At 49.5% G+C, this 24823-nt stretch overlaps 2 protein-coding genes and 1 long non-coding RNA gene across 5 annotated transcripts in view; 1 reads left to right on the top strand and 2 right to left on the bottom strand.

Moving 5' to 3' along the window:
- Positions 1–7184: 7184 nt before the first annotated feature.
- On the bottom strand, positions 7185–9430 carry GARIN4 (golgi associated RAB2 interactor family member 4). Its single transcript, XM_025921191.2, has one exon. It carries the CDS (start codon positions 9027–9029, stop codon positions 7239–7241), a length of 1791 nt encoding a protein of 596 aa, XP_025776976.2. The 5' UTR covers positions 9030–9430; the 3' UTR covers positions 7185–7238.
- A 2986-nt stretch (positions 9431–12416) lies between these two features.
- Positions 12417–23089, top strand: LOC147572607 (uncharacterized). Its single transcript, XR_015246359.1, has 2 exons — positions 12417–12555; positions 22847–23089. It is a non-coding gene; the product is annotated as an uncharacterized LOC147572607 (long non-coding RNA).
- ATF3 (activating transcription factor 3) overlaps positions 13793–24823 on the bottom strand; it is a 58513-nt gene continuing 47482 nt past the window's right edge. For all 3 annotated transcript variants that reach the window (XM_086694533.1, XM_086694531.1, XM_025921140.2), the window contains exons 2-4: positions 19697–19940; positions 16482–16589; positions 13793–15285 (exon numbers count right to left, since the gene is read on the bottom strand). In XM_086694533.1, coding sequence (XP_086550659.1) covers positions 15088–15285; positions 16482–16589; positions 19697–19936 — 546 coding nt within the window. In that variant the 5' untranslated portion in view covers positions 19937–19940 and the 3' untranslated portion in view covers positions 13793–15087. The remainder of the gene's footprint in view (positions 15286–16481; positions 16590–19696; positions 19941–24823) is intronic.

The raw sequence follows: 24823 nt of genomic DNA, 5'->3' as shown, positions 1-24823 counted from the left end.
TGTCTGGGTGCAGTCAGTTGGTTGGAGGGGGACCGGTTGAGCTAATCCCGCTTTGCTTTATCCACAAGACCCCCACCCATCTCTGAAGGCCCGGACCCAGGCCAGGACTGGGACAGGCCTCTCTGGGAACAGAGGCCTGCCAGACTGGTTTCTCTCCTTGACCAAGAAGCCAAAAAGAGATTGTAATGTTGAGGCAATGAATGTGAAACAGAAACAAATGGTTCCAGTTCCAGGAAGTCAGAAATGGAAGGAAAAGTCATTGGTATTCTTTGGGACCCACTGTGGGCTAGGTTTTGGGCTGTGCTCACCAGAACTCTGCCACTTACTTGAAGTAGGACCTTGGGAAAGCCCCTGTCCTCTCTAGGCCTCAACTTCCTCATATATAAACTACATCTGGGATTAGTCAAGACCTTTCCGGGCCTGACATGCTATGTATGGTTCCAGGTGTCCCAGTATTCTATCACCAGAGGGTCAAAGAGCTTGGGGATATGTAGGGAGGGGTGGGGAGAAGAGGACTAAGAAATGCCCAGTGGGATTCCTTGTGAGTTTGGTTCATTGAAAGGGGGAGGAAAAGAAGGGAGTAAGAAAGTAAAGTGAAAAGAGGTAAGAACATAAGAGAGGGAGTTAAGGAGAGGGAAAGTATGACAGATGGAGGTGGCTGCAGTGACCTCAGGGCTCCTTAGGTACATCCTGGCCAGGGGGCTTTGTTAGCATGGGGGTGGGGGGGGGGTGGCAAATTGCATTTTCCAAAGAAGGCCACAACAATATTGCCACCCCCCATGCCCTTTCACAATGTGATCTTGCCATTTCCCTCTGAAGAGGTGGACTTTAATTGCTCTCCCTTTAAATCTGGGTTGCTCTTATGACTTGCTTGTAACCAGCAGAATGTGGTAGCAGTTCTGCCGGGTGACTTCTGAGGCTCAGCCAGAAGCAGCTTCCCCTTGGTTATCTTGGGATATTTGCTCTGAGGGAAGCCAGTCTGACTACCTGTGACCATCATGCCAGAAGGCCCCATGGAAGCATGCCTCTTGATAATCCCACCTTATGGCCATTTTCTTCAAGGCACCGGACACAGGGATGGAGCTCTCCTTGACTCTCCGGACCAGACTACTGAACCACCTCACTGGATACCATGAGCAGCAGAAGCCAGTGCTCCCAGGTAAGCCTTGTCCAAAGTCCTGGTGTAGAAGAATCTATGAGATACCATCTTTTGGGGTCACAAAGTTTTTGGGGGTAGTTTGTTATAAAGCAAAAGGTCGCTGGAACGGGATGGTAGGAGAGGCGTATAAAAACATAAGCTTCCTTGAAATGAGAAACCCTTGAAAATGTATGAACAACACTTACGATCTCAGAGATGTGTGAGATTTCAAAACTAACTTGAAAGCCAACCTCTAACTTTCCCTATTCAGGATATTATAACACAATTACCATTTTCCATGGTCGCCATATATGTTTTTGAAAAGTATGTTTTTAGGGGCGCCAGGGTGGCTCAGTCAGTTAACCATCCGACTCTTGGTTTCAACTCAGGTCATGACCTCACGGTTCATGAGTTGGAGCCCTGCTTCAGGCTCTGCACTGTTAGTGGGATTCCCTCTCTCTCCCTCTCTCTCTGCCCCTCTCCCCCGCGTGTGCGCACGCACGTGCTCTCCCTCTCAAAAATAAATAAATAAACTTATCTTTAAAAAGTGCATTTTTGTGAGAAAGGGAGAAAAGGCACTTCACCCCACCAGGATGGTTTTCAAAGGAAAGAGATGAGCAACATCAAATGTTGGCAAAGGATGTGACACCCAGAAGGCTCACGCGTTCCTGGCAGGCGTGTGTAATGGCACAGTCACTTTGGGATATCATCTAAAACTGAACATATGCATATATTCAATTCCATTTCGAAGTATATGCCTGACAGAATTTTATGTATATTTTTACCCAAAGGTCTGCATATAAATGTTCATAGCAGCACGATTCCTAATAGTCAAAAATTGGAAACAACCCAAACACCCTCCAGCAGCTGAATGAATAAATAAATGGGAGAATATTTTTGCGATGAAATACTGTATGGCAATGAGAATGAATGAACTGTTGCCAGAAAAAAAAATCCTGGGCAAGTCTCACGAATAGGAGGCTGAGGGAAAGAAACCAGAGTCAAAGAATACATACAGTGTGATTCCGTTGGCATAAAGTTGAAAAACAAAGCAAAATTAATCTATGGTGTTAGAAGTTAGGATAATGGTTACCTTTGGCGGTAGTGACTGAAAGAGAACATGAGGGGGGCTTCTAGAATTGTGGTGAGGTTCTTTTTTTTTTAATGTTTGTTTATTTTTGAAAGAGAGCACACACGCGAGCAAGTGGGGGAGGGGCGCGCGCACGCGCGCACACACACACACACACACACACACACACACACACACACACACACAGAATCTGAAGCAGGCTCCAGGCTCCAAGCTGTCAGCAACGAGCCCACCGTGGAGCTCGAACCCACGAACCACAGGATCATGCCCTGAGCTAAAGTCGGACGCTCAACCGACTGAGCCACCCAGGCGCCCCTGTGTTGATGTTCTGATTCATCACTGGTGCTAGTTATGTGGGGGTTTTGGGTACATATGTTATACTTCAAACTAAAATGTTAAAAACAGGAGGAAGGACATACTCTCAAAGCAAAGGATAAGTCTTTCAAAAATGAATTTGGCTTCATAAAGCGTTTTTTTAATGAAAAACTTTCCAAAACCAGTGTAAATTGCATTATGGCAAGGTGCTGGGCCTGTGGCGATGTCCGTGGGAGCACAAAACCAGGGTGACGTGGCCAGCAGCGACTGGAACTGTGGGGAACAGGCCAGCCCACCAAGGAAGGTGCTTCTCAGTGGCTCTTTGCTGCCAACCGCGCTGTGTGCACGTGACGTGACGTGCATATCGAGGAGGGTCTTTCCCAGCCTTTTGCAGGCCATGGCACATGTAGAGAATAGCAACACTGGAAGGGCATTCCTGGGTATCAGATGGGCTATTGGCAGCCAAAACCAACTGGCTAGGTCGTCCAGGTGCCCCAAAGATGATGGGTCTCATCACCCAGCACACCTGTGAGAAGACACACACTTAGAGAGTGTGGGAAGACATGCACCTCTATAACACATTTTTGGGTCTTGTGCTCTTCTCCAGGAAAATCCGGCTCTATATCCCCCTCACCTTTGCATTACAGGTTCTATCTGCAGTAGTGAAGACCAGGGGGTTCAGGGGTTTATGCAGCATTCTGGCCTCGTCTCCCCTTCCAGCCTCATTTCCCACCACGCTCTCACCCCCCACCCCGCACTTCACCCCTCCCCATCCCCTAAGCACATTACATCCTGGGCACACTGCACTCGTCTGTCATCTAGAAACATCTCCCAAGATCCCAAAATGCCCAAGTCTTTTTTTTTCTCCATCATCTCTCTGCTCAGACCTTCCGTTCTCTGTGATGCCTCTTTCTATACACTGCCCAAGGCCACTGCCACACTTTGGCTTGTGGTTCTGGCGTGTGTGTGTGTGTGTGTGTGTGTGTGTGTGTACACGAACATCTTCATGGGCCCTGATTTCCTATCTTGCCCACAGTAGGTGTTCAACAGTTGTTTCTCGAATGACTTCTAGGTTGCAGAGGGACCCTGACCATAACTCCACCCTACCTCTATTCATTTTTTTTTTAATTTTTTAACGTTTATTTATTTTCAAGAGACAGAGACAGGGTACAAGTGGGGGAGGGGCAGAGAGAGAGGGAGACACAGAATCTGAAGCAGGCTCCAGGCTCTGAGCTGTCAGCACAGAGCCCGACGCCGGGGCTCAAACCCACAGACTGTGAGATCATGACCTGAGCCGAAGTCGGACACTTAACCGACTGAGCCACCCAGGCACCCCAGACCCTACCTCTTTTCTTGATGGTCACTCTGTCCCCTTGAGTCAGAACCCCCAACCTCCCAGGGCACCCGTCTTGTGGTCACTCCACATTCTGCCAGAGGCTTGGAGCTCTGCAGCCTGGATGAGGTGCCTCCTCTTGACTCAGACCCCTCCCTCCCAGCTCACACCTCTGGGATTGGTGTTATGCTAACTGTAGTGTGACAAAGGGAAGGCGTGACTGCCCCTCAGCCTCAGTCCTGGCTCCTCTCTTTCAAGCAGCAGTCTGCATTACCAGGATGTGGCCACAAGGGGCTCTGCCGGGCGACTCTTGGGCACAGTGAGGAGGGTTCTGTGGGAATACCTCCTGTCCCCATGGGCAAGGAACAGTTCAGTCAGTGTCTCCTCTCCTCTCCAGTTCCCTTTGGCTGCCTTGTCCTGATGTTTTACCCCTTAGCCACCTAGAAGCTGTTTTATATCTTAACACATTTTCCTCCTTGCTTTCCACAGAGTGAGGAGGGCCTTCCACTTTTGTCATTTCCACCTCCTTTAGCTAAGCCTACACCATGATCTCCCGGTCTTTCAGGATGTGGGGTGGAAAATTGTCCTGTTCCATCATTTCACACCTCTGGACCCCACCTCCCTTCTGTTTCCCCCACTGCCACCCAGGATCAGGATTCCCCATCTCTGGGCACGATTAATGGAATGGCTTCCTGGAGGATCCCCTGTCTCCAGACACCCCCCTGTCCATCAGCTGTCCACTCTGGAGCCAGAGAGAACTTACTCCCGTCAGACGCTGGCCTTCAATGGCTCCCCAAATCCTGGACATTCACGCAGCACCCCAGGTGCCCGAAGATCCAGCTGCCTGATTCTCCAGCCTCATGTCCCTCTTCTCCCCTTGTGCTCCAACCAGCAATACTGAAATCCTGTAGTTGCTCAACACATCGTAATATTTCAAGGCTTCGTACTTTGCACGCATCCTTTTCTGTGACCTGCACCTCCTCCAGCTTTGCCCTTACTCCCCATACCTCCTCCACCTGGCAGAGACCTAGTCATTCTTAAAACTGCCAGGTCCTCTGTGAACCCTTCCCTGACCCAAGACTCCTTCCCATGCCCCAGAACCCCTCCTCTGAATAGATCCTGTTCCCCGAACATGCACCTCTCATTGTATCGGTCACTGGGCATTGTGATGATGACCCAAGCCTGCCCTATTTTCTCCATTGTCCCTGTCCCTCCCTGTGGGATGTGGAGTTGGCACTCAGTAGGTGATACATGAAAGGAGTTGCATCATCCCCTCTCTGCACCATCACCTCCACCTTGAGCAAGTCTTTCAAATGCTCTGAACCCCCATTTGCCCCTCTGCCAAGTGGAGACATGTGAGAAGCAGAAGGAGGCACGTACATTAAAGAACCTGCGTGCCATTAAACGACTAAGTTCTATGCAGATGTCTTTATTGCATTTTCTTCTTCCAGACCAGTGTTTACCTGCACTTGCCTGGGTGGAATCACGGGATCAAAAGAATGTGATGCGGTCTTTTTGTAATTTCCCCACCTTGAATCCAGGGGAAAGCTGGTTAAGAGTAAACCATTAATTCTGTCCCCCTGCAGCTCCCAGTCTTCTCCGAGGAGGCTCTGGGTTAATGATTCTAGCATGTTCCATTCTTTAAGAATGACTTGACTCACTCCAGTAATTCTCCAGCCTGGGGTCGTGAACCTTGTTTCGCTGGAGGAAACGGTGGATGTGTGTAGGTCTCTGGCTGTCTTCCTTCCTCACCCGCGCCCCAGGCCCCGCCCCATGGCCACCATTCCCTTAACCAACAGAAGAGACCCCTCCCCTCCCCCCAAGGAGGGCTGCAAAAGTCAGAGCATCTGTGTTGCTTGGACCTAACAAATAACCTCCCTCACGTGAGGTTTAAGGATTTGTGTTCTGAACCCCAGGAGGAGAGATTTGGCAAGGAGAAACGCTTTTAAACTTTTGAAAACCGAGCTCAGGGTGGTTTCTCCATACCAACATTTAATTAGTGGCTGCCGGAGGAAGGGGTCGTAGGGAGAGGCAGCCCCAGCAGGGACTGGTCCCCGGAATCCCAGGCAGGAGGTCATGCAGAGGTTGGGGACACAGCTCGAAGGTGGTCTGGACACTCTGGAGATAAGGCCAGCTGAGGACTGTGAGCTCACGGAAATCCCAAAACCGGGTCACAGTCAGGAGTCTCCCCAGCTCTCATCCCTCCCTCCCCTTAATCCAGTCCGTTTGGTGCAGAGTGTTTTGGAACATAGCGTCGAGAATGCTATGCTGATGGATCACTGTTCTACAAAAGTTCCAACTTTTCTGAGCCTCAGTGCTTCTATCTGTAAAATAGAGAGATTATTCCTTTTTAATAGCGATATTCCTTTTTAATAACCAAACGAGGATTAAATTGTCTCCTTAAACTGGATCTTGTAATATGGTCATAGCACTACCTAAGAGTGAACACATAAGGGATAAGGCATTGGTTAGGGACGTCCAAGGCAAGAACTTCATCACTATTGCCATGGTGATCCTAGGACCATTCTGATTGCAGAGAGAGTAATGTGAAAAATACAGCTGTGTGCCCATGTACCCACCCCACCGCCTTGCTTAGGAGATCGATCAACACCACCGAAAGCCCTGTGTTCACCTCGTGATCCCGTCTTGGCTTCCCCCATGAATTTTGTATCTACGGTTTCAAACATGTACTTTTGATCTTAGTTTTTGATCTTGGTTTTGAACTGTTCTGTAAGTGGTATAGGCTATAGTCACAGAATAGGTTTTTCCCTCTGCCAACGCGTGGAGCCAATGTGTGTAGCTGCCCTTCATTTTCACTGCTGTATGTCTATCTCTGTACCTATCCTGCTGTACTCTCAATTGTGTTGATGGGAATTTGGGCTGTGGGCACAGTGTCTTGCTAACATTCTCACCGTCTTAGAACCAATTCCTCCCTTGGAATTGGAATAGACCCTGGAGACTGTTTGCGGCTCTACCCTTGTTCCCTCCACTGACTGGCCTGAGGGTAGGGGAGTCCTGTTCTTGCTGGGTCTATGGACCTGCAAGGGGGAAGGGCTGTTTATAGAGAAAGGGTGGAGGAAGAGGGAGAGCTTTCCAGGCCATAGTTTGACTTTCAGCCGTGGCCCTCAGGAACAAGCCAGATGGGCCTTGAGGCAAGATGAAGCACTCCTTTGGCTCTGAGCAGCAGTGTGAGGTGAGGGCTGCCCTTGACCCCACCCCAGGGTCTCAGACCCCACCCCTGCTGACCTCACAGTAGTGTGAGGTCACTACTGGGCTGCAGGACCTAGAAATTCAGACAGAATGCAGCATGCCATTCTCAGATTATATGGTTCTTTATTTAAACTGCTGTGAGGAAAGCCCTACTAAGGGGCTTTGAAGGTCACTGTCTCCATAATGTCAGATGTCCCTCTCCCCGCGCTCTCCAGGCCCTGGCAGTTCTCCGAGGCCTCGATGGCCTCCAGCCCGCTCCTGTCCACCGCCTTAGGCAGCACGTCCACGTCTCTGCCGCGTAGGGAGCCCGTGGTCCTGGTAGTAAGGTTGGCTTTGACGTTCCTCAGGAACAACCCGATCCTGCCCAGCCTCTTGGTGGCTAACCCCGAGCTGGCGGTGGATAAGCTCCGCCCCGATTTGTGGGAGGCCCTGGACTCCTTGGGGATGGGAGCGTGGCCCATGCCTTTGTGGGGGGCTCGCCCCCCGCCCCCCGGGCTGCCGCGGGCCTTGTCCTTGTCCTCCCTCGCGGCTCTGTGGCCGGCTAAGGACCGCCCGGAGGCTTTCCGGTTGGTCTTGTCCCCCCCGGCCTTGTGGTGCGTGTCGGCTGCCCTGAGGCGACGGGAGTCCCGAAAGGTTCGCTCCTTGTCCCTGCGCTCCCTCCGGCCCTGGCGCGGCTGCCTTCCCGCCTGCTCACCCTCCGCGCCTCCGCTCTGCGCGTCGGAGAGGAGCGCTCTCTCCACGTTTCCCGCCACAGTCTTGCGGGCGCCCTCTGTCCCTGCGAAGGTCGGGGTCCTGCGGGCCCGCTGGGAGAGGCTGGTCGACGAGCCGGAAGTAAACCCGGGGATCTTCGCGGCACCTGCCAAGGCCAGGTTCCTGCTCTCCAGGGAGAGGTTGGCGGTGCCCGCAATGGCTAGGTTGGTCCTGCTTCCTCCCGGCCCCGCGGTGGCTGCACCTGCTACGGCCGCGCCTAGCCGATCCGGGGCGGCTGACTTGGTCAAGGCCACGCTCAAAGCGCCTGCCGCGGTGTCCGCTGCGATCCCTGCTGCGAACCCCGCGGCCGTCCCTCCTGTCACCACCGCTGCCGCCCCCGCCGCCTCCCGAGCTGCCACGGCCGCCGCCAGCTCTACGTGTGGCTCTGCCGCCGACTCCCTGTGGAGCTCTGCAGGTTTTGGGGTGGCGGCGGCTGCATCGGGTTTGTGGGAGGCCTGACGGGTCCCCTCCCCACCTGCAAAAGCTGCAGAGGTGGCCCCGGCCACCTCGGAGACCACGTGGAGGCTCCTGATGCTGACCTGATCCTGATGGCCCTTTCCTTGGAAATCCGCCCCTGCTGGGCTCCTCCTGTCCTCTTCCTCAAACACAGGCATGCAAAGCATGTCCGCTGGGAGGGCGTAGGTACTGCTGTTGCTGTCCACTGGTGGCCGCAGGAGGTACACGAGCTTTTCCCAGTAGGTGAAGAGGTCTTCCCGTGTGTCCAGAGCGGGGCACAGCTGCAGGTAGCACGAGCGGCCGGTGGCGAACTTGAGGCGCAGCTGTTGTTTCTCGCGGTTGTGAATGGAGATCCTCACGAACTTCAAGGGAAGGAGCCTGGTGAGCTCTAAGGTCTTGGTAGCCTTGCGGCCTTTTCCCTTGGTGGCCTGGCCACGCCCACCATGCTCTTCACAGCCGGTGGCCGGTCGGGCCAGCAGCATGACGTCTGGTAGCGGGAGGATGGGGCTGGTGGACGCGATGCCCACGGTCACCATTCTGACCCGGTTGTGCACATCGATTACTTCTCCCCTTTTGGTGATCTGGATAAAGTCGCTCTCAAATATAGGCGCGTACTTGAAGATGTCGTACTCCCCCTTGTGCAGGTGTCGCTGTAGTTTCCCCATGGCCCTGTTGAACATGCCCACTGCGGAGCGGCTGTGGGCTGTGTGATAGGGGAGCAGAGACTCGGGGTTCATGACTCTCTCCTATCACAAGAGGCAGTGCGGGCAAGGCGGGTCGCTGGATCTCCTCTCCCTTGGCCTGGCTGGCAGAGGGTATATAGCTGAGCTCCTGTGTCACACAGGTGGCTCTATGGCCAGTGTCTCAACCCCACCCCACCCCACGGGGGCCACACCCCTTTGCCTCAGAGCCTCCCAGAGACACGAGTGAGGGTGGGAGCTCAGAGGATTACAGAGGGGGTGCTGTAGGGTGCCTGGACCCCAGACTGAAATTCTGCAAGGGTGCAGAGATGTATGGTGGATTCCTCCACTTCACCTCCACCCCTGAAATTTTATGTCCCTGAGAGACCGGGAACTGCAGACCTGGTGACAGAACTAACTCAGCCTAACTAACCCCTGCGCAGCCATATTTATCCTCTGCTGCCCTTTGTGACCTGTCACGGTCACATACCCCTTTGTTGTCATCCATCCCCCAGGCAGCTCCCTCAGGGCAGGGCCACCATCCTCCTCCCCAAACACCCCCACTGTCCCCACAGAGGACAGGCCCATCCTTCCAGGGACTCAGGTGGGCATCAAAATAAAAATTTCTTCAAATGGGAACATTTTGTGTGGGGATCTTTTTTTTTTAATCCTCCCCCAAATGCAAAAGATTCAGCAACTGGACAAAATCCATAGGAATAGAAGGTGATGGGATACACTTGGAGCCACGTGAGCTCATGGTTTCATTTTATCCAATAACCTTGAACTGGCAGTCTTGGTCCTTAGCTTGCTTTTTCATAAAATCTCAGTAAACATGGAAGATATCAACCATTAATAATAACATTAAAAACTCATCCCCGAGCACTGGGTGTTGTATGGAAACCAATTTGACAATAAATTTCATATATTGAAAAAATAAATAAATAAAATAAAATAAAATAAAATTTCTAGAAAAAAAAAACCCAAAAAAACAAAAAAACTCATCCCCGAGGTGCCCTGCTATGTTCTTCACATATGACCGTTAAGAGTCCATTGAGTTTGGTACTGTCGTTACCATCCCGTTTTACAGGTGAAGACACTGAGGTATAATTTGCCTAACTTCACAGAAGTAATGGTAGTAGAGGCAGTATTTGAATGCGGGTCTAGCTGATTCCAAAGCCTTTGTTCTGAACCACTCCAGTACTTTGCCTTCACGAAGAAACCTTGCACCAGCCACACGCTTTTCAAACCAGTCTGATTTAACTACCTTCAAGAAGAACCTTCTGATGCACTGTTGGAAGTTGTGTAACTCCATAGGTGTGTATATATATATATATATATATATATATATATATGTCATGGACAGAACCCAAGACGACTACTACAGGCAGTGGCTGGGCTGAAGTGGGGACTAAATTATCCAGGCGGCCATCTTTGTTCCTTCCCTCCATTATGTTTCCATAAACAGCCTGTGTATGGACACCTAGTTATTCTCTCTGAAGACCCCCAGTTTTCTTCCCTTCTTCCCCAGTGAAATGAAGGGGGCGGGGGGCCTGGGATGTAATATTCAATTCCAAGAGGCTGCCAAATATCCTCCTGTAGCAACCTCCCTACCATGCACAAGTGGTTTGAAAGCAGTGACACCTATGGGGAGTGTGTGCCACCATACTTCCTGCCTTATCGCGCCCCCCCCCCAGAGCTAGATGCAGAATGTGTAATTTCTTTTTTTTTTTTAAGTTTATTTATTTATTTATTTTGAGAGAGACAGACACAGTGTGAGTGGGGGAGGGGCAAAAGGAGAGGGAGAGAGAGAATCCCAAGCAAGCTCCACACTGCCAGCGCAGAGCCCGACGTGGGGCCCGAACCCACGAAACCGTGAGATCATGACCTGAGCTGAAACTAAGAGCTGGACGCTTAACCAGCTGAGCCACCCAGACGCCCCAGAGTGTGTCAGTTCTAAAGATTTTTTTTTTTAAGTCTATTTATTTGAGAGAGACAGGGTGGGGGAGTGGGTGGGAGGAAAGACAGAGAGAAAGGGAGACAGAGAATCCTAAGTTGCCTCTGCACTGCCAGAGCCGTGCCTGATGTGGGACTTGAACCCATGAAGCCGCGAGATCATGACCTGAGCCGATATCAAGAGTCAGATGCTTAACCGACTGAGCCACCCAGACGCCCCCGTAATTTCTAAATTGTTACTTGAAAGTTCTGAGAAACACACCTGCTCCCAACTCTCATCCTCCAGGTTGATGAAATCTTTCCTGAAATTCTACCTTAGAGATTCAGTCCTTGAAAACAAAGGCAATCTTTCCATTAAAATACACACACCTGTTCAGTAGGGTGAAAGGATAAACAAAATGTGGTCTATCCATACAGTGGAATGTTACTCAGCCATAAAAAGGAATGCAATGCTGACACCTGCTACAACGTGGGTGAATCCTGAAAACATTAGGTTAAGTGAAAGAAGCCAGACACAAAAGGCCACATACCGTGTGAATCTATTTATATGAAATATCCAGAAGAGGCGAATCCATAGAGACAGAGTTTAGATTAGTGGTTGCCTGTGGCTGGAGGGAGGGGAGAATGGGGAGTGACTGCTTAATAGGTCCAGGATTTACTTTGTGGGGGATGTAAATTCTGGAAGTAGGTAGTGGTGATAGTTACCCAGTATTGTGAATATACTGAGTTGTACACTCTAAATAGGTACAATGGCAGATTTTATGTTGGGTGTATTTTCTCTCTCTCTCTCTCTCTCTCTCTCTCACACACACACACACACACACACACACAAATATACACTCCTGCTTGGAACCCTTTAGAGAAAGGTCAATGGTGTGATCTAGAGCGAGCTACTCAGTTTTCCATTTCATCTGTAAAATGGGGACAAGTCACTGAGGATGAAATGAGATACTGCATGTAAAGGTTGCACATATTGTCTAAATAAATGGTAGCTCTCATTAACATTCATCCTCAACTGGCCCTTTAAGTCTCGGGTGAATTTCTTCTCGAGAGCAGCTTTTGAGACGACAAAAAAGATGCTTCTGGGGTTAGAGCCACTATGAGAACACAGAAGGATGATCCATGGGCAAAATTGGCCTCCTTTTTAGTTTTACCTCAGGCAGATCCATGAAAACACTGTCCACTCCACAGAGAAACTGAACACAACCAAAGAGTATGGGATGGGAAGAGAGAAAAGGCTTGATTGGGGTTTGGGTTTCAAGGGTTTATTCAAAGCCCGTGGGGAGAAATCAGGATAAAGATGGGAAATAACAGTTTTGCTCTTGGCAGAAAGTGAGTTTTAATTCCAGAATCCCCTGGGCCAGAACCCTTTAAAACTCTTTATCCCGAAAGAGGTGTCAGGCCAGATCTCCGGGAAAGGCAAGGGGACAGGGATGAGGTCAGGAGGGAGGCCGGGCCCTCCAGGCCCTGCCAGTGTGACGTCACCACCATGGCAGGGGGCAGCCCCATGGAAAGGCACCGTAGCCCAGGTGCCTGACTCTGGCGGAGGTCCCTTTCAAGTTTATTCTCAGACCCTCCCAACCTTCCCTCTCCATCGAGTGTGAAACAAGAGGAACTAAACGACTTGATGGTAAATACATAGTCATCTTTTTGTCTTTTATTAAAGTATCAAAACATAATCTTGGCTGCAGAAAGCAAAACTTTTTTAGTGCATTTGGTAAAAGAGCTGTCAGTTCCAGTAACCATATAACCATATCCAGTAACCGTATTTTTCAGATCCATTTTTCTGGCCATAGCCACCACCCACTTCCTTCCTCTCCAATCCATTGTTGTCCCTGGCAGCTTCAAAACCGGTCTTGAGTTTCCTAACAGCTGATCGGGGGCACCTGTATCTACAACCAGGGGGTAAATGCGAGGAATTCCCCGCCCCCTCTCCCCTCCTGTCCCCCTATCTGAAAGAAAATAGATGATCTCCTAAAAGAAGTGGTGAATGGTACTTCAACCAGAGGGCTCCTTGCAGACTGGGAACTATCCCTGATGTGCAAATAAAGCAGCAAAAATCAGGACACCTGTGTCACAGGTGAGCGTTTAGAGGAAACACACATGAGTTCAGAGAGGCAGGCTCCCCATTCATGTGCATCAATCTTAACATTTAATGAAGCTACTATCTCTCTGAAGAACGGCATTAGCAGCAGAGCAGCCAGTGTTTATTTCTCACCTGTGAGGGATACCAATTTGCACAGGCCAACAGCAAGGGAGCCCAATTCTGTTCCAGACCTAAGGAATCATATGCCCAGGAGATTCCAGAAAGTTAGGTGGAATACCTTTCTTTGAACTATCACACCTGTCGGGTCAAAAATTATTGTCTCCCTCTCTTCCCCGCTCCATTCTTTCCTCACATTCGAAATACGTATTTGCAACAATAAGACACATATTTGAGACGATAGCTGTAATCAAGTAAATACTTTAAGAGGTGTTCTGTGGCAGAATGTACGGTGTCCAGGGCTCAAGCTGGAAAACAGGTGTATGTTTTAGGCATCCGTACATTCAGAGGAACTGGCAGAGGTATTTAGCAATTCAGGTTGTATACCCAAACTCTAAACAGCAAACAGTTGGTCTAAAGGATACACCCGGTTGGCGCTGTGTTCTAGGGTTTGCTAATGAGAAATTGAGTGTCAGATGCTACAGACCGAGGAACAGGATTGAAAGTCAACTGTCCCACCTAAGTGGCACGCCAAAAAGCAAAGGATGACACTTGGAGAATTTTTAAACTCAATGCCCCTCGCCCTCAATGGAGAGGGAGGGCGTGGGAAATGAGTAAATCTCAACGACCAACCCATTTAAAAGAACAGAAACCAGCACAACACTTAAGTTTACCATGTCTTGGTTCCAATATTTATTATATCGACAGGTTAGGAATACTAGGATAAATAAGTAATATTTCCTCTTACAGAAAAATTGTAATGATACTACCGAGTAGGATTAAACACTCTGAGGATTTCACAGAAACATCAGAACTTAAACAGACAGTAGCCAGAGTCCTGTGGCCAGTGTGAATGACCTCTCACAGTTATAAATGCTCTGGGCCAGATTTCTGCCAACATCTGCATGACAAACAATGCCACTAACATCCAATAATGCTAAAACCCAGGCATCACCTGCCTTCAAACTTGTCTCCACTGGATGTGGTTTTCAACTGCAAGAAAAGGAAAATGGAATATTCTTTGGCTCTTCTGGCCTAGAAAGAACTCCTGACCTAAGTCACCGAGGGGAGAGTCCTAACCCTTTGGAAGTTGGACTTTCTTTCTGCTTTCTTCCTGTGACATTGTAACTGAGTTTGCAACAGAGGGCCTACAGTCATGCCCACAAATTCTGCGTTAATGCCTGGGCGCCGAGGGAAAGGCAGCTTTCTCTGTTGGCACAAAACTACGCTGCTCGCCAGCAGAATTCTGTTCTCCCGGGGCTGATGAGCTCTTGCGGCCACCTCAGCATTTTGTAAGACACTGCATATGGTGGTAGCCGCCTCCCCCACCAAACCCTCAGAAACCAGATCTGAGGAAAATCACACCAGTGTTGTGCAAAACAAACATCAGAAGAACACAATGCCTAGCTTTGAAACAAATGCCTTGCACACAGTAATTCCTGTACATAACAGCATGTTTGCTAGAAAGCACAACCCTGGCCATTGTACAACTTCGCTAAATGCCGTTCTCACTCTGTGTCCCTATAAGTGATGGTGGCAGTGGCAGTGGCAGCTCAGGAGGTGGCCCCACTCCACCCACCCAATGTGCAGACACTTCTTCAGCATGAGTCCTATGGTGGGAGTCCTGGCTTTTTTTGTTTGTTTGTTTGTTTTTGTAGAATCCAGGCAAAAGATGAGCAGGACCCTAACCAGGGGCCATCTGCAGCATCCAAGAATAGCCAGGATGGTTAAGGCCTAAATCCTGGAGTTAAGACAAAAGATGCCCTTGCCCCGGTCCAAAGTCCACTCTGGTGCAGAGAGGAAAGGCCCAGCTGAGTCACCAAGGGCTCTTCTGCCTCGATGGTGCTTCACTGCTGGGATGCGAGAGGTGCACAGGAAGTCAGATCTCCAATGGCTTCAGGGTTTGGGATGTAGAAGGTTTCAATGAGGACTCCCCAATTGCCCCCATACCATGACTGCTTAGCTTTGCAATGTTCCTTCTTTAATCTGTTGGATAAAAAGGTTTCTCTCATCTTCTGGAGTCCGCCCATTCTGAGCCCGGACAATACACGTGGGCCGATGAAGGTTGAGCATGTATATCAAATGCTGCTTCTCATTCTTGAGCTCCTCGATCTGGGCCTTCAGTTCAGCATTCACGCTCTCCAGCTTCTCTGACTCCTGGGGGGCAAGCAAGAGAATTATTATGAGTGCGGCCAAGGTTCCAGTGAAGAGGAGGGTGGCTTGGGGTGGCGGTGGTCACAGTCATCGGCGTTCATCGAGGTGGGAACGGTCTGCAGAGGGAGTGCCGTGGGCTCCCTGGTACAGCGTCCCCACAAAGCTGGGACAGCAGCATTAGGTCTGGGAGAATCCAGCCCCCGAGAAGCCTTTGAACTTGGGGGCTTCTTCAGAGATGCCCTTGAGTTTCCGCTCAAGGTTGAGGGAGGGCTGTGGCTCCCGTGGTAATGACACTGCAGTAGAGCCAATGGCTCAGAGATCTCCTTTGTATGAGTCCAACAGCCCATGTGTAGCTCTCCTGGACCCACATGGGCCTTGAGGGCTGGGAAGAAATGCAGACCCACGGTGCTGAGGCTTTTGTGAGTCACTGGGTTCATTGAGAAAAATGTACACGGCAACACATACAGTGTCTCGATTTTCATCGCCTCCCCGAAGCAATCAACAGACTCCTTGGGGGCCTGTGGGACCTGGGTGAAGACTCTGCCCTGGCCTGTCCACACTCGGGGGACAGGACACAGCCTGGAACGACAGGGCCGTGGCCCACCCCTCCTGCCCTGAGATGCCATTCCCTCTCATGCTTTTCCCTTCAGGAAGGGGAACCGACTGAACACAGCCAGGAGCTCAGACTATTGGATGAGCCACGAAGGGCAGCAGAGTTAAGAACACACAAGAACTCAAAAAAAAAAAAAAAAAAAGTATAACCACTGCTTTCGGATTAAGGAAATAACTTGTTTGAAGAGATTAATTAAAGGCTTTTCATTCTGAGCCAGTTGAGAGCTGGCAGCTTCCTTTTCTCGTTAAAACGGGTGAGTGAAGCTTCTTTAACTGGGCTGATGTATCCTGCAGCCTGGAAGCTGCTGGACGTGTATGGACGGGCCAGGGCTGCTGGGAACCTGGGCACCAGACAGCCTGCGGCTTCCAGTGCACACACCTGCTTCTCATACATCGAGCGTCACCTTCGTTGTGCTGATAGTTTGTTACCTCCTCATCTAGCAAGTGGCCTTTCTGCTACGGCTACACGTCCTTCTCGAGAAAACACTCCTGTGTAGGGGGCTTTTTGACTCCCTTTGTGACAGCAGCATGAGGCTGGTGGGGGGCAGGCATGAGCAAGAGGAGGGGGCGAGGTGGGGAGGACTCACTTTCTGCAGGCACTCTGTCTTCTCCTTCTTCTTGTTGCGGCACTTGGCAGCTGCAATCTTATTTCTTTCCCGCCGCCTCTTTTTCCTTTCGTCTTCTTCCGGGGCTACCTATACGAGTGAAGGGACCACACACGTCATGGGAGGCAAGAGATCAAGACGTGCGACCCACCTTGAATACACCGCCTTTCACTGCCAGCACAGAGTGGCAAACCAGGGCAGCCCCAGCGCTAAGGGCCTCGGCATGAAACCTCTCCACATGCACAGGCTTGCGAACAGATAACGAAAACCAAGGAACGGTTCGTTCAAGTTACGCGGGCAATATTAAGAAATTAAACCTCAGCTTGTTCAAAAATGCATTTGGATTTTGAAATGAGTTGTATATTCAAACTGATAGCTACTGGATGAAAGCTATAATCATTTAGAGCAGGAAATAGATTCTGTTTGGTCAGTATGTCCTTTCCCCTAGATCCAGGCATGGCTTCGGGAATACCACCTGGCCACCCTCTCCCTCCTGCCTTTTCTTTGACTTGACCCCCATTTGCCTCTATCTTCACCCAGGGTATTAAAGCACCTCCTTCATGAATTCATAAGAAGCTCATGGAGCTCCCGGAAAAGAGGAACCCAGGAGCATCGCCCAAACAAAGCGGCATTATCAGCCCATGGCTTGGTACCACCTGTGGGTGGTAAACATGAACCAACCATTGATTCATCCAGCAAATAAATACTGACCTCTTCCTCTGTGCCCCACTCGGAGTCTGCCGTGAGGGGCCCTCAAAGAATAAAACCCTGTCCTGCTTCAGGATCTGGTCCTCTATGGAAGTTGGCTCTGACCCTGACTTTGTCTCAGGACTGATGGGAAGCCCACAAAGTCGGCCACTGGGCTTTGCTTAGAGGCTGGAGGCCGACTAGGAGGAAGCACCCACAGTGGGCTAAGCAGGTGATGGCCTAGGCTGCTAATGTCAGACCTTGTCTTGTCACTTGTCACAGCTCCCGACAGCAGGAGAGGGTGTGGGAGCCACACCTCAAACGGAAGAAATCCTGGGACCCAATGATCACCGCAGATCCGTCTTATTAGAAGTCCTTTGGATTAGACGACACGGCCTTGGCTCCGCACTGAAGGCCAGAGATTTAGAGAAACAAAGCCCCAGGGGAAAGCAAGGCAAGAAGCAGTTTCGCCTTTTACATCCTGGATCCCAGAGCCATACCGGCAGACATTTGGGTTGAAACAAAACTGGGTTGAATCCCAGCTTCACCACCTATTAGCTCTGAGACTTTGGGCATATTGCAATACTCTTGTGACCCTCAGTTTCCTCACTTGTAAGATGGGATCAATAATCTTAGCTACCTAATAGGGTGGTGAGGAGGGTCAAATCAGTTAGATTAGTTATATACACATAATATTAATTAGGGGAGCCTGGGTGGCTCAGTTGGTTGCGTGTCCAACTTCTGCTCAGGTCATGACCTCACGGTTCGTAGTTTTGAGCCCTGAGTCAGGCTCTGTGCTGGCAGCTCAGAGCCTGGGGGCCTGCTTCGAATTCTGTGTCTCCCTCTCTCTGCCCCTCCCCAGCTCATGCTCTTTCTCAAAAATAAATAAACATTAAAACAATTTTTTTTCATTAAAATTAAAATGCTTTGCATAATGTTTAGTCAGTGCTGTGTAAGCTTCAATTACTGTCATTATTAACCTCACCATCAATATCTTCATCTAGAACTCAGCAACTGTCGTATTTCCTATGCAACCCTACGGACATTTTTGGAGAAGTGGGAGAGGATTCAGGGTTTTCTCAAATGAGGAAGTACTTGAAAGTAGAGCAAATCTCAGAGTCACACACTGTCAGAGATGGAAAAGGCTTTCAGAAACGATTTAGTTCAATTCTCTCACTGTATTGATGTGGAAATGAGGCACAGAGTGGCCAGCAGCAACGTGTCCAGAGAAGCCCAGGAATCACTAGCTTATGGCTACCAGACTGATAGGCTACAAAGCCCGGGTGTAAACCCAGGCTTTTGGCTCCTCATACTGTGTCCTCTCCTGGACATACGGCCTCATTCCATCTTGTTGCCTCCCCAGAGGTGACTGGGATCTGGGGGAACAGGCTCACGCTGCCTACGTACAACAGGATGCTTATGGGTTTCACAGGCTCGGCATCTATTTTAAGAGGAGAATTATAGCAACCAACGGGACCTGAATATTCAACTAGGTCAGCTGGTGCATTCTCTTCCCAGTAGGAAAACCTACTTGTTAAATTGACCTAAGATCAGAAGGTGACTTGGTAAACACAGAATCAGTGGATGAGTTGGGTGGCTTTAAGGAATATTTCCACGGAGCAGGAAATATTCTGTCACCAGATGTCCTCTGCACTGGACATCTCCTGCTTCTTCCTCTGAAGAACCCTCCAAATAGCCTTCCAAAATGCTTTTCTTTCTTCTATGGGGATCTTACTACTTCCCATTACATCCTGTTATCTCAAGATACTTAATTACAGAATTAAAAAAAGTTCCTCGTGTGTCTCAGGGCTCCCCTTGTGCTGCCCAGGATTGAACAAGGCAACGATGGCCTCCAGAGGTTAACTGAGGCACAACAATGCCTCTAATGATGCCTTGTGGATACAGCATCATATGGTAGCCCCCGCTGCCCGTCACGGAATGCTGACTAACAGCCAGACTCTTAACAAACGCGGTCTCATTTAACCCTTACGTCAATCTTATGCAAGAGTCATTATTACCCCCACCTCCTTTTGTAGAATCATGAAGATTCATAACAATTTTCCTTTTAAACTCAGTTCCTTTTTGGCCATGTTCCACTACCCCTTGACCAAAGACAGTGATCAGGCCGATTAAGTAAGCTTGATACACTCCCATCTTTTATCCATGAGGGAAAGGCCTGCAAAATAGCCAAGACCTCAGGTCCTTGGGCCACCACAGCATGGCCAGCAGCCACCTGTTAGACTCCTCGCCATGTCTGTTACTCCAGGTGTCTTCTAAAAGGTTGCTCAAGGGAATTCAGAGACAGAGGTGGCCTTGGAGCCGGGCTGTGAGCATCAACACAGCGCAGGGCATGGCTGGCCAGTCCTGGCTCCACAGTCTGGCCGGCTGGGTCCTGGTGGTGATGAGCACAGTCACTGCCCTCTGTGCAGTCCCCAGCCTGGAGCATGCCTGGCACAGTGGGGGTATGACGAATAAGCATCGAAAGCAGAGGCACCTCGAGAAGAACCTACCTCAGTTTTCATGACTGCCATCTCCAGGGGTCTGCCGCTGACAGTGACCGACTCCAGTGCAGAGGACATCCGGTGACAGAGGTGCTTGTTCTGGATGGCGAACCTCAGCTCTTCCTTGACAAAGGGTGTCAGGTTAGCAAAATCCTCAAACACCAGTGACCCAGGAGGGGACAGGCAGGGGACGATGGCAGAGGCACTGACTTCCGAGGCAGAGACCTGGCCTGGGTGTTGAAGCATCATTTTGCTGAAAGAAATATTGAAACCCAAGCTACTTCAGGGATTTAGGGGCATGGGATCAAGTCTCCCCACACCTGCGGCCTCCAACACCAGGGCCGCACCCCCAGAGGAAAGTCCCGTAAGCCCTCGGGCTTCTGTTTTGTTTTCATTTCATGCCATCCTCGTCTTGAGTAAAACAGGTTCTTAAAATACACAGCTCAGTGATGTGGATAAATGCCTAATTGAAATTTATAAGGGGTGGCATTTCAGACTATTCTGAATTCACAAAGATATTAGTTTTGGCTGGTGTGCATATATGCAAATGCAGCCTCAAACAGTCCTGAAAGAGGAAGAGCATTGAAAGAAAAAAAAAATCAGTGAGACTTTTATGTAACCCCATTTTCAGTCTCTGTTTCAAAAAGAAACTTGGAAGGTATCTGAAATCAAGTTGAATCAATCAATGAATAGAAGCGAAAGCAAAGACTAGGGGACCCTTGCATTTAGCAAATAAATCTCTGAAGCTTCTCCCTCCGGAAGTTGGATCCAAGTCAATGAGAATGACGATGGTAACTATAGCTAGCAGGTGTGTTACTTCAGCCCAGTTTGGCAGGAGCTGAGGTTGGCGGGGGGGGGGGGGGGGGGGGGGGGACGGGACAGGGGGGCAGGATTCACGCCTCAAGGGACCAGTGGCCCCTTCTTAAGGTAAAGGCTGCTGAAGCAAAAGACCTCAGAGAAAAGAAAAGCAAGGATCTAAGAATTTGGACCTCTCCTGGGGGGGTGTTGTTGAGCCCTGTGGCGGCTGGGAAAGCTAGGGCTGGGTGCCCAGGGGAACCTGGGACTGGCTCTGGCACTGAGGGACAGTGTGACCTAGGTTCTCTGAGCCTCAGTCTTCATCAGGCCAATGGCTGAGAGCTCCTGCAGTGTGGGGACTGAGTCTCCACTGTTCCTGTCCCCAGAGCCTCACCCACCTCTGGGCATCAGCTGCTCCCAACGGCCACTGACCACCTCAGACTGCTCCACTGAGCACAAGAAATGGGGAAGGAGCGGGCTAATCAAAGGGTCTCTGAGGTCTCATCTACCTCTCTCATTCTATAGCCCAGGGAACCCAAAGGGACAGTGCAAGGAAAGTGAAGGGTAGAAACAGTAATAGTTCCATGGTTCCAATTTGGAATGGTCCCCCATAAATCTCTTCCTGCCATATACTCCCTCCAGCAGCGGCCGCCCCCCCCCCCCCGCCCCCCACCGCCATCCTTGCAGTCGGTTCTTCAGGTATAATGAATGTGTATAATGAATGACAGATTAGGCAGACTGTCCCCTGGAGCATTCTTCTCAATCTGGGGACCTGCCGTCATTAGCCCGGTCTAGCAGACAGGAAGCCCTTTGGCAAGTCGCTAACATTTAATGAGTGCCACCCTCACACCAGAACCCTTCTGTGCATTATCTCCCTTAACCCTCATGAGAATCCAGTGAGCTGGGTCCCAGCCCTATTTCACAGATGAGGAAACTGAGGTTTAGACTAGCTAAATAACTTCCCCAAAGTCACAGAGTTAGTATGAGGCAGCATCAGGACTCGGAACTAAGTTTGACTCCAGAACTTATGCCCTGAATTTATAGAATATAAAATATTATTGTACACTGAAAAAAAAAACAAACAAAACCCACAAAGAAAAAACAGTGCAAATCCTTCTTGGGGAGCGGGGGCAGGCATGGGGTGGTTGGGGGTCCTAGAACTGAAACAGTGGGGAGGAGACTAAGCAAAGAACCATGGGGAAAATACGAACTCTGTGCGATGAACTGCTGATCTTTCTGTGCCAGCGTGCACACTCTGGCTGCTGCCTGCATTTCAGGAGTCGTAGTACGTGGGTCTTTTATCCACAAAACTCCTAGACTGGGGACTGATGATCAAGATCTGAGGTCCACTTACTCAGGTATCATTACACCTCCCAGTGCCTGCTTTCTCCTCTGTGAAAGAAGGCTAGTAACAATCACCTTGTTTTTCCAGAGTTGTGCAAGGAGTTTGAGGAAATAATACACGAACACGTCCTGGAAAGCATAAAGGCAGCTGGGAGGTATATTCTTACCGGGCCTCCCAGGGATCCCTCCAACCCAGGCCTGGCTCCGTGACAGACGCTCTGTGGGGTCTCAGTGGGAGGGTGGCTGGTCACTCTCTGTGATCTCAAACACTTCTGAATAGATCACCCTGACCTATAACTAACTCCCCCTTAAGATCTTAAGTACACGGATGGAAACAAGAATTCCAGGCCTACGAATGCCACTGCTGACTATTCAAAGAAATCCAGGAAATGTATGTAATTCTCTTCCCAAAGCCCCGGGTCATAAGCCAGAACTGATGTTCCTCTATCACTGTAATCGAATAATCTTAGGACACTGGGAGGATACTTCTCTGGCAGGTGATAAACTCTGAAAAACTGGCCTCCTAAAGCCAGAGGCTTAAGATTCTCCCAGGCATTCATGTTTTCCCTCCCTTAACCAACTTTATTAAAAACCCAGTAGTTCAGGAATGGAATTCAGAGCTACCACTGGGCTGGCCTTTGTTTGGAGGACTGGATGGTTCTCCTCTACACGGGCAGTTTGAATTCCACCAAGGTTGAGTGTAGTTCTGTCTCACCACCCGGCTAAGTTTATTAATGGGCTCTCAGGGCTCGGGGTCTGCTGTTTGGGACTGTTTTTTCCTCCTTAGTGTAAAGTCAGCAGTCCCGATGAAAGAAACTGAAGAATGTCTGTGGTATGGAATGTTTTTATGAAAAGCATTAGGTGGGCTTACTTGGGGATGGAAACAGGCTGTAAAAATGCTAAAAAGCCTTTCTGAAAGTAAAGCAGTTGTATCTGTAGAGATTTGAACTTTCTCTGCATTCTGCTAAAGCTTAATTTCTGGAGATACTTTCTGGTGACTCCTTTCCTCCTTCTCTTAAGGTCTGATTCAGCCCAGACTCAGGCTTGTGTCCCTACAAGGAAAATGAAGTCAAATCTTCAGACAATTTTTCTGAAAGTCAAGACCTGCCAACACTCCCCCCCCCCTCCCCGAAGACAAAAAAATATGTTTGGGGATTTTCTGAGTTGACTTTCTACGCTGATGTTAAAATTGTCCACACTTGCTACAAAGAACCTGTATTTTGCTTTTGCTTCATTATCTCCAATCAGAAACCATGTCATATCTTTGGTAGTGTCATCATTTTCAAGAAAGTGAAACTTTACTCATGTGTTTCTTTAACTGGAAATTTAACTCTCAGATTATATTTCCTAGTAGCTACAACTACATTGAATTTCACTTTTAATTTTCATCTCTTCACACTAAATGCTGCTCTGAAGACACCTTACTTACAGTATAGGAAGCCGATGCTGGTCTTTCACTAACTTTCTATCTTGGTCTTTCTCCCAGCCTCCCTAAAAATCATCGATGTAAGGCTGGAGCTTCAGGAACAGGCCTATCACTACCATTCACAAGCTGAGCACCCACTGACAAGCCACTCAAGGTTTCTGGGCCTCAGTCTGCTTATCCGTAAAATGAGACCAAAACCCCCTGCCCCCACTCCCTCACAGGGCAGTTAAGACGATTATATAAATGGCACGAAAGTGGATTTATATCCGAACCGAGGAGCCATTGTTACTGTGATTCCACTTTCCCCATTTCAGAGGGAACTCAAAATGTTGTTGTCAGTGCAAGTTAGCCCTATTGATCAGGAATGCACTAGAACCCTAATGAAATTTAGGTCATTTGTGAATGACCTTCTTTTGCACCTTGATTGACCCAGGGTTCCCAACACACCAGGTCAGTTCTACCCCACTATTTATTTGCTGGCAAAACCTTGTCTCCACTGCTCTTACGCACTTGAGAAATAACCAGTTCTCAAGTATGGAACCATCTCTGGTTTCTGTGGTGTCCTGCCTATGCACTTCCTCCTTCCCGAGCCGGGTAACACTTGGAGCCATTGACCCTGTTCCATGCCCAGCCAATTTGCAACGAGAGGAACTCACGGGCTCTAGATAATGGGATAAAACGCCCAATATTAGAGTCACCTAGGTCACATCTTCATTTTGCAACTGAGTAAAAGGAGACCTGGAAGGTAGTGACTTGCACAAGGGCCGTAAAGCTGGTGAGTGGCCCACCCGTGGCCAAACTGTTGGCCACTCACCCACTGCTCATTTTCCTTTATCACCAACAGAGATGCAACCCCAAAAGGACCAACCAGTAGGGCAAATGGAGAATAGAGTCATTGGCCAGGTAGATGAGGGGTCAGTGGTCTTAGTAACCTGGTATCCACCACAGAAGAGGCTTTGACAGGACTGAGGCAGGGAGGGAGTACAAAAGAAAGAGAACAATGGAGAGACAGGGCCAAAAGAGAGACAGAGAGGGGTGGGGTTCAGACAGGAAGAATGGGAAGGCTCCAACAGTTGCCACAGGCGCTGTGGGCTACATCTTATCCACACTGTCAGCCTGGAGAGCGACCTGTCACATTGTCTCTGAAGCCATGCAGGCAATACAATTACAAACCCCTCTGCCACTTCAAGCTTTGTCCAGAACGTCCTCAAGGCAAGAGTCTGTATGTTGCAGTTATTCTACGCTAAATACTAAACATAAAACGAAAGGACAGTAAGAACAATTTCTCCTTCATTTCAAGTCCGGGAAGCCCCCAACAGAGGGGACTGTCACCCACACTGAAATACGTGCATTGGGAGGCCACCCAGATTTTCTAGCACTCATTTTCTTTTTTCTGGCTCCATCAGGGGTTTGGCCATGCCTTTATTTGTAAGGAAGCGTATGTGATCTAGGTAATAAAATTAGGGAAAAGAAAATGGTTAGGAGGAAAGAAAGTAGGTGAAATGAAAATGGAGAGGAGAACCAATTCAATGGAAAGAAAGTTAGGAAGGGAAGACATGCCCATGGATAAG

This window comes from Puma concolor, chromosome E4 (assembly GCF_028749965.1).
Source record: "Puma concolor isolate L17-30 chromosome E4, mPumCon1.1.hap2, whole genome shotgun sequence".
Taxonomy (NCBI): Eukaryota; Metazoa; Chordata; class Mammalia; order Carnivora; family Felidae; genus Puma; species Puma concolor.
Note: the sequence above shows the minus strand (reverse complement) of the source record. Positions and strands in the feature narration are given on the sequence as shown.

Coding starts and splice junctions, on each gene's coding strand:
- GARIN4 (XM_025921191.2), bottom strand. CDS start 9,029: ATGAACCCCGAGTCTCTGCTCCCCTATCACACAGCCCACAGCCGCTCC.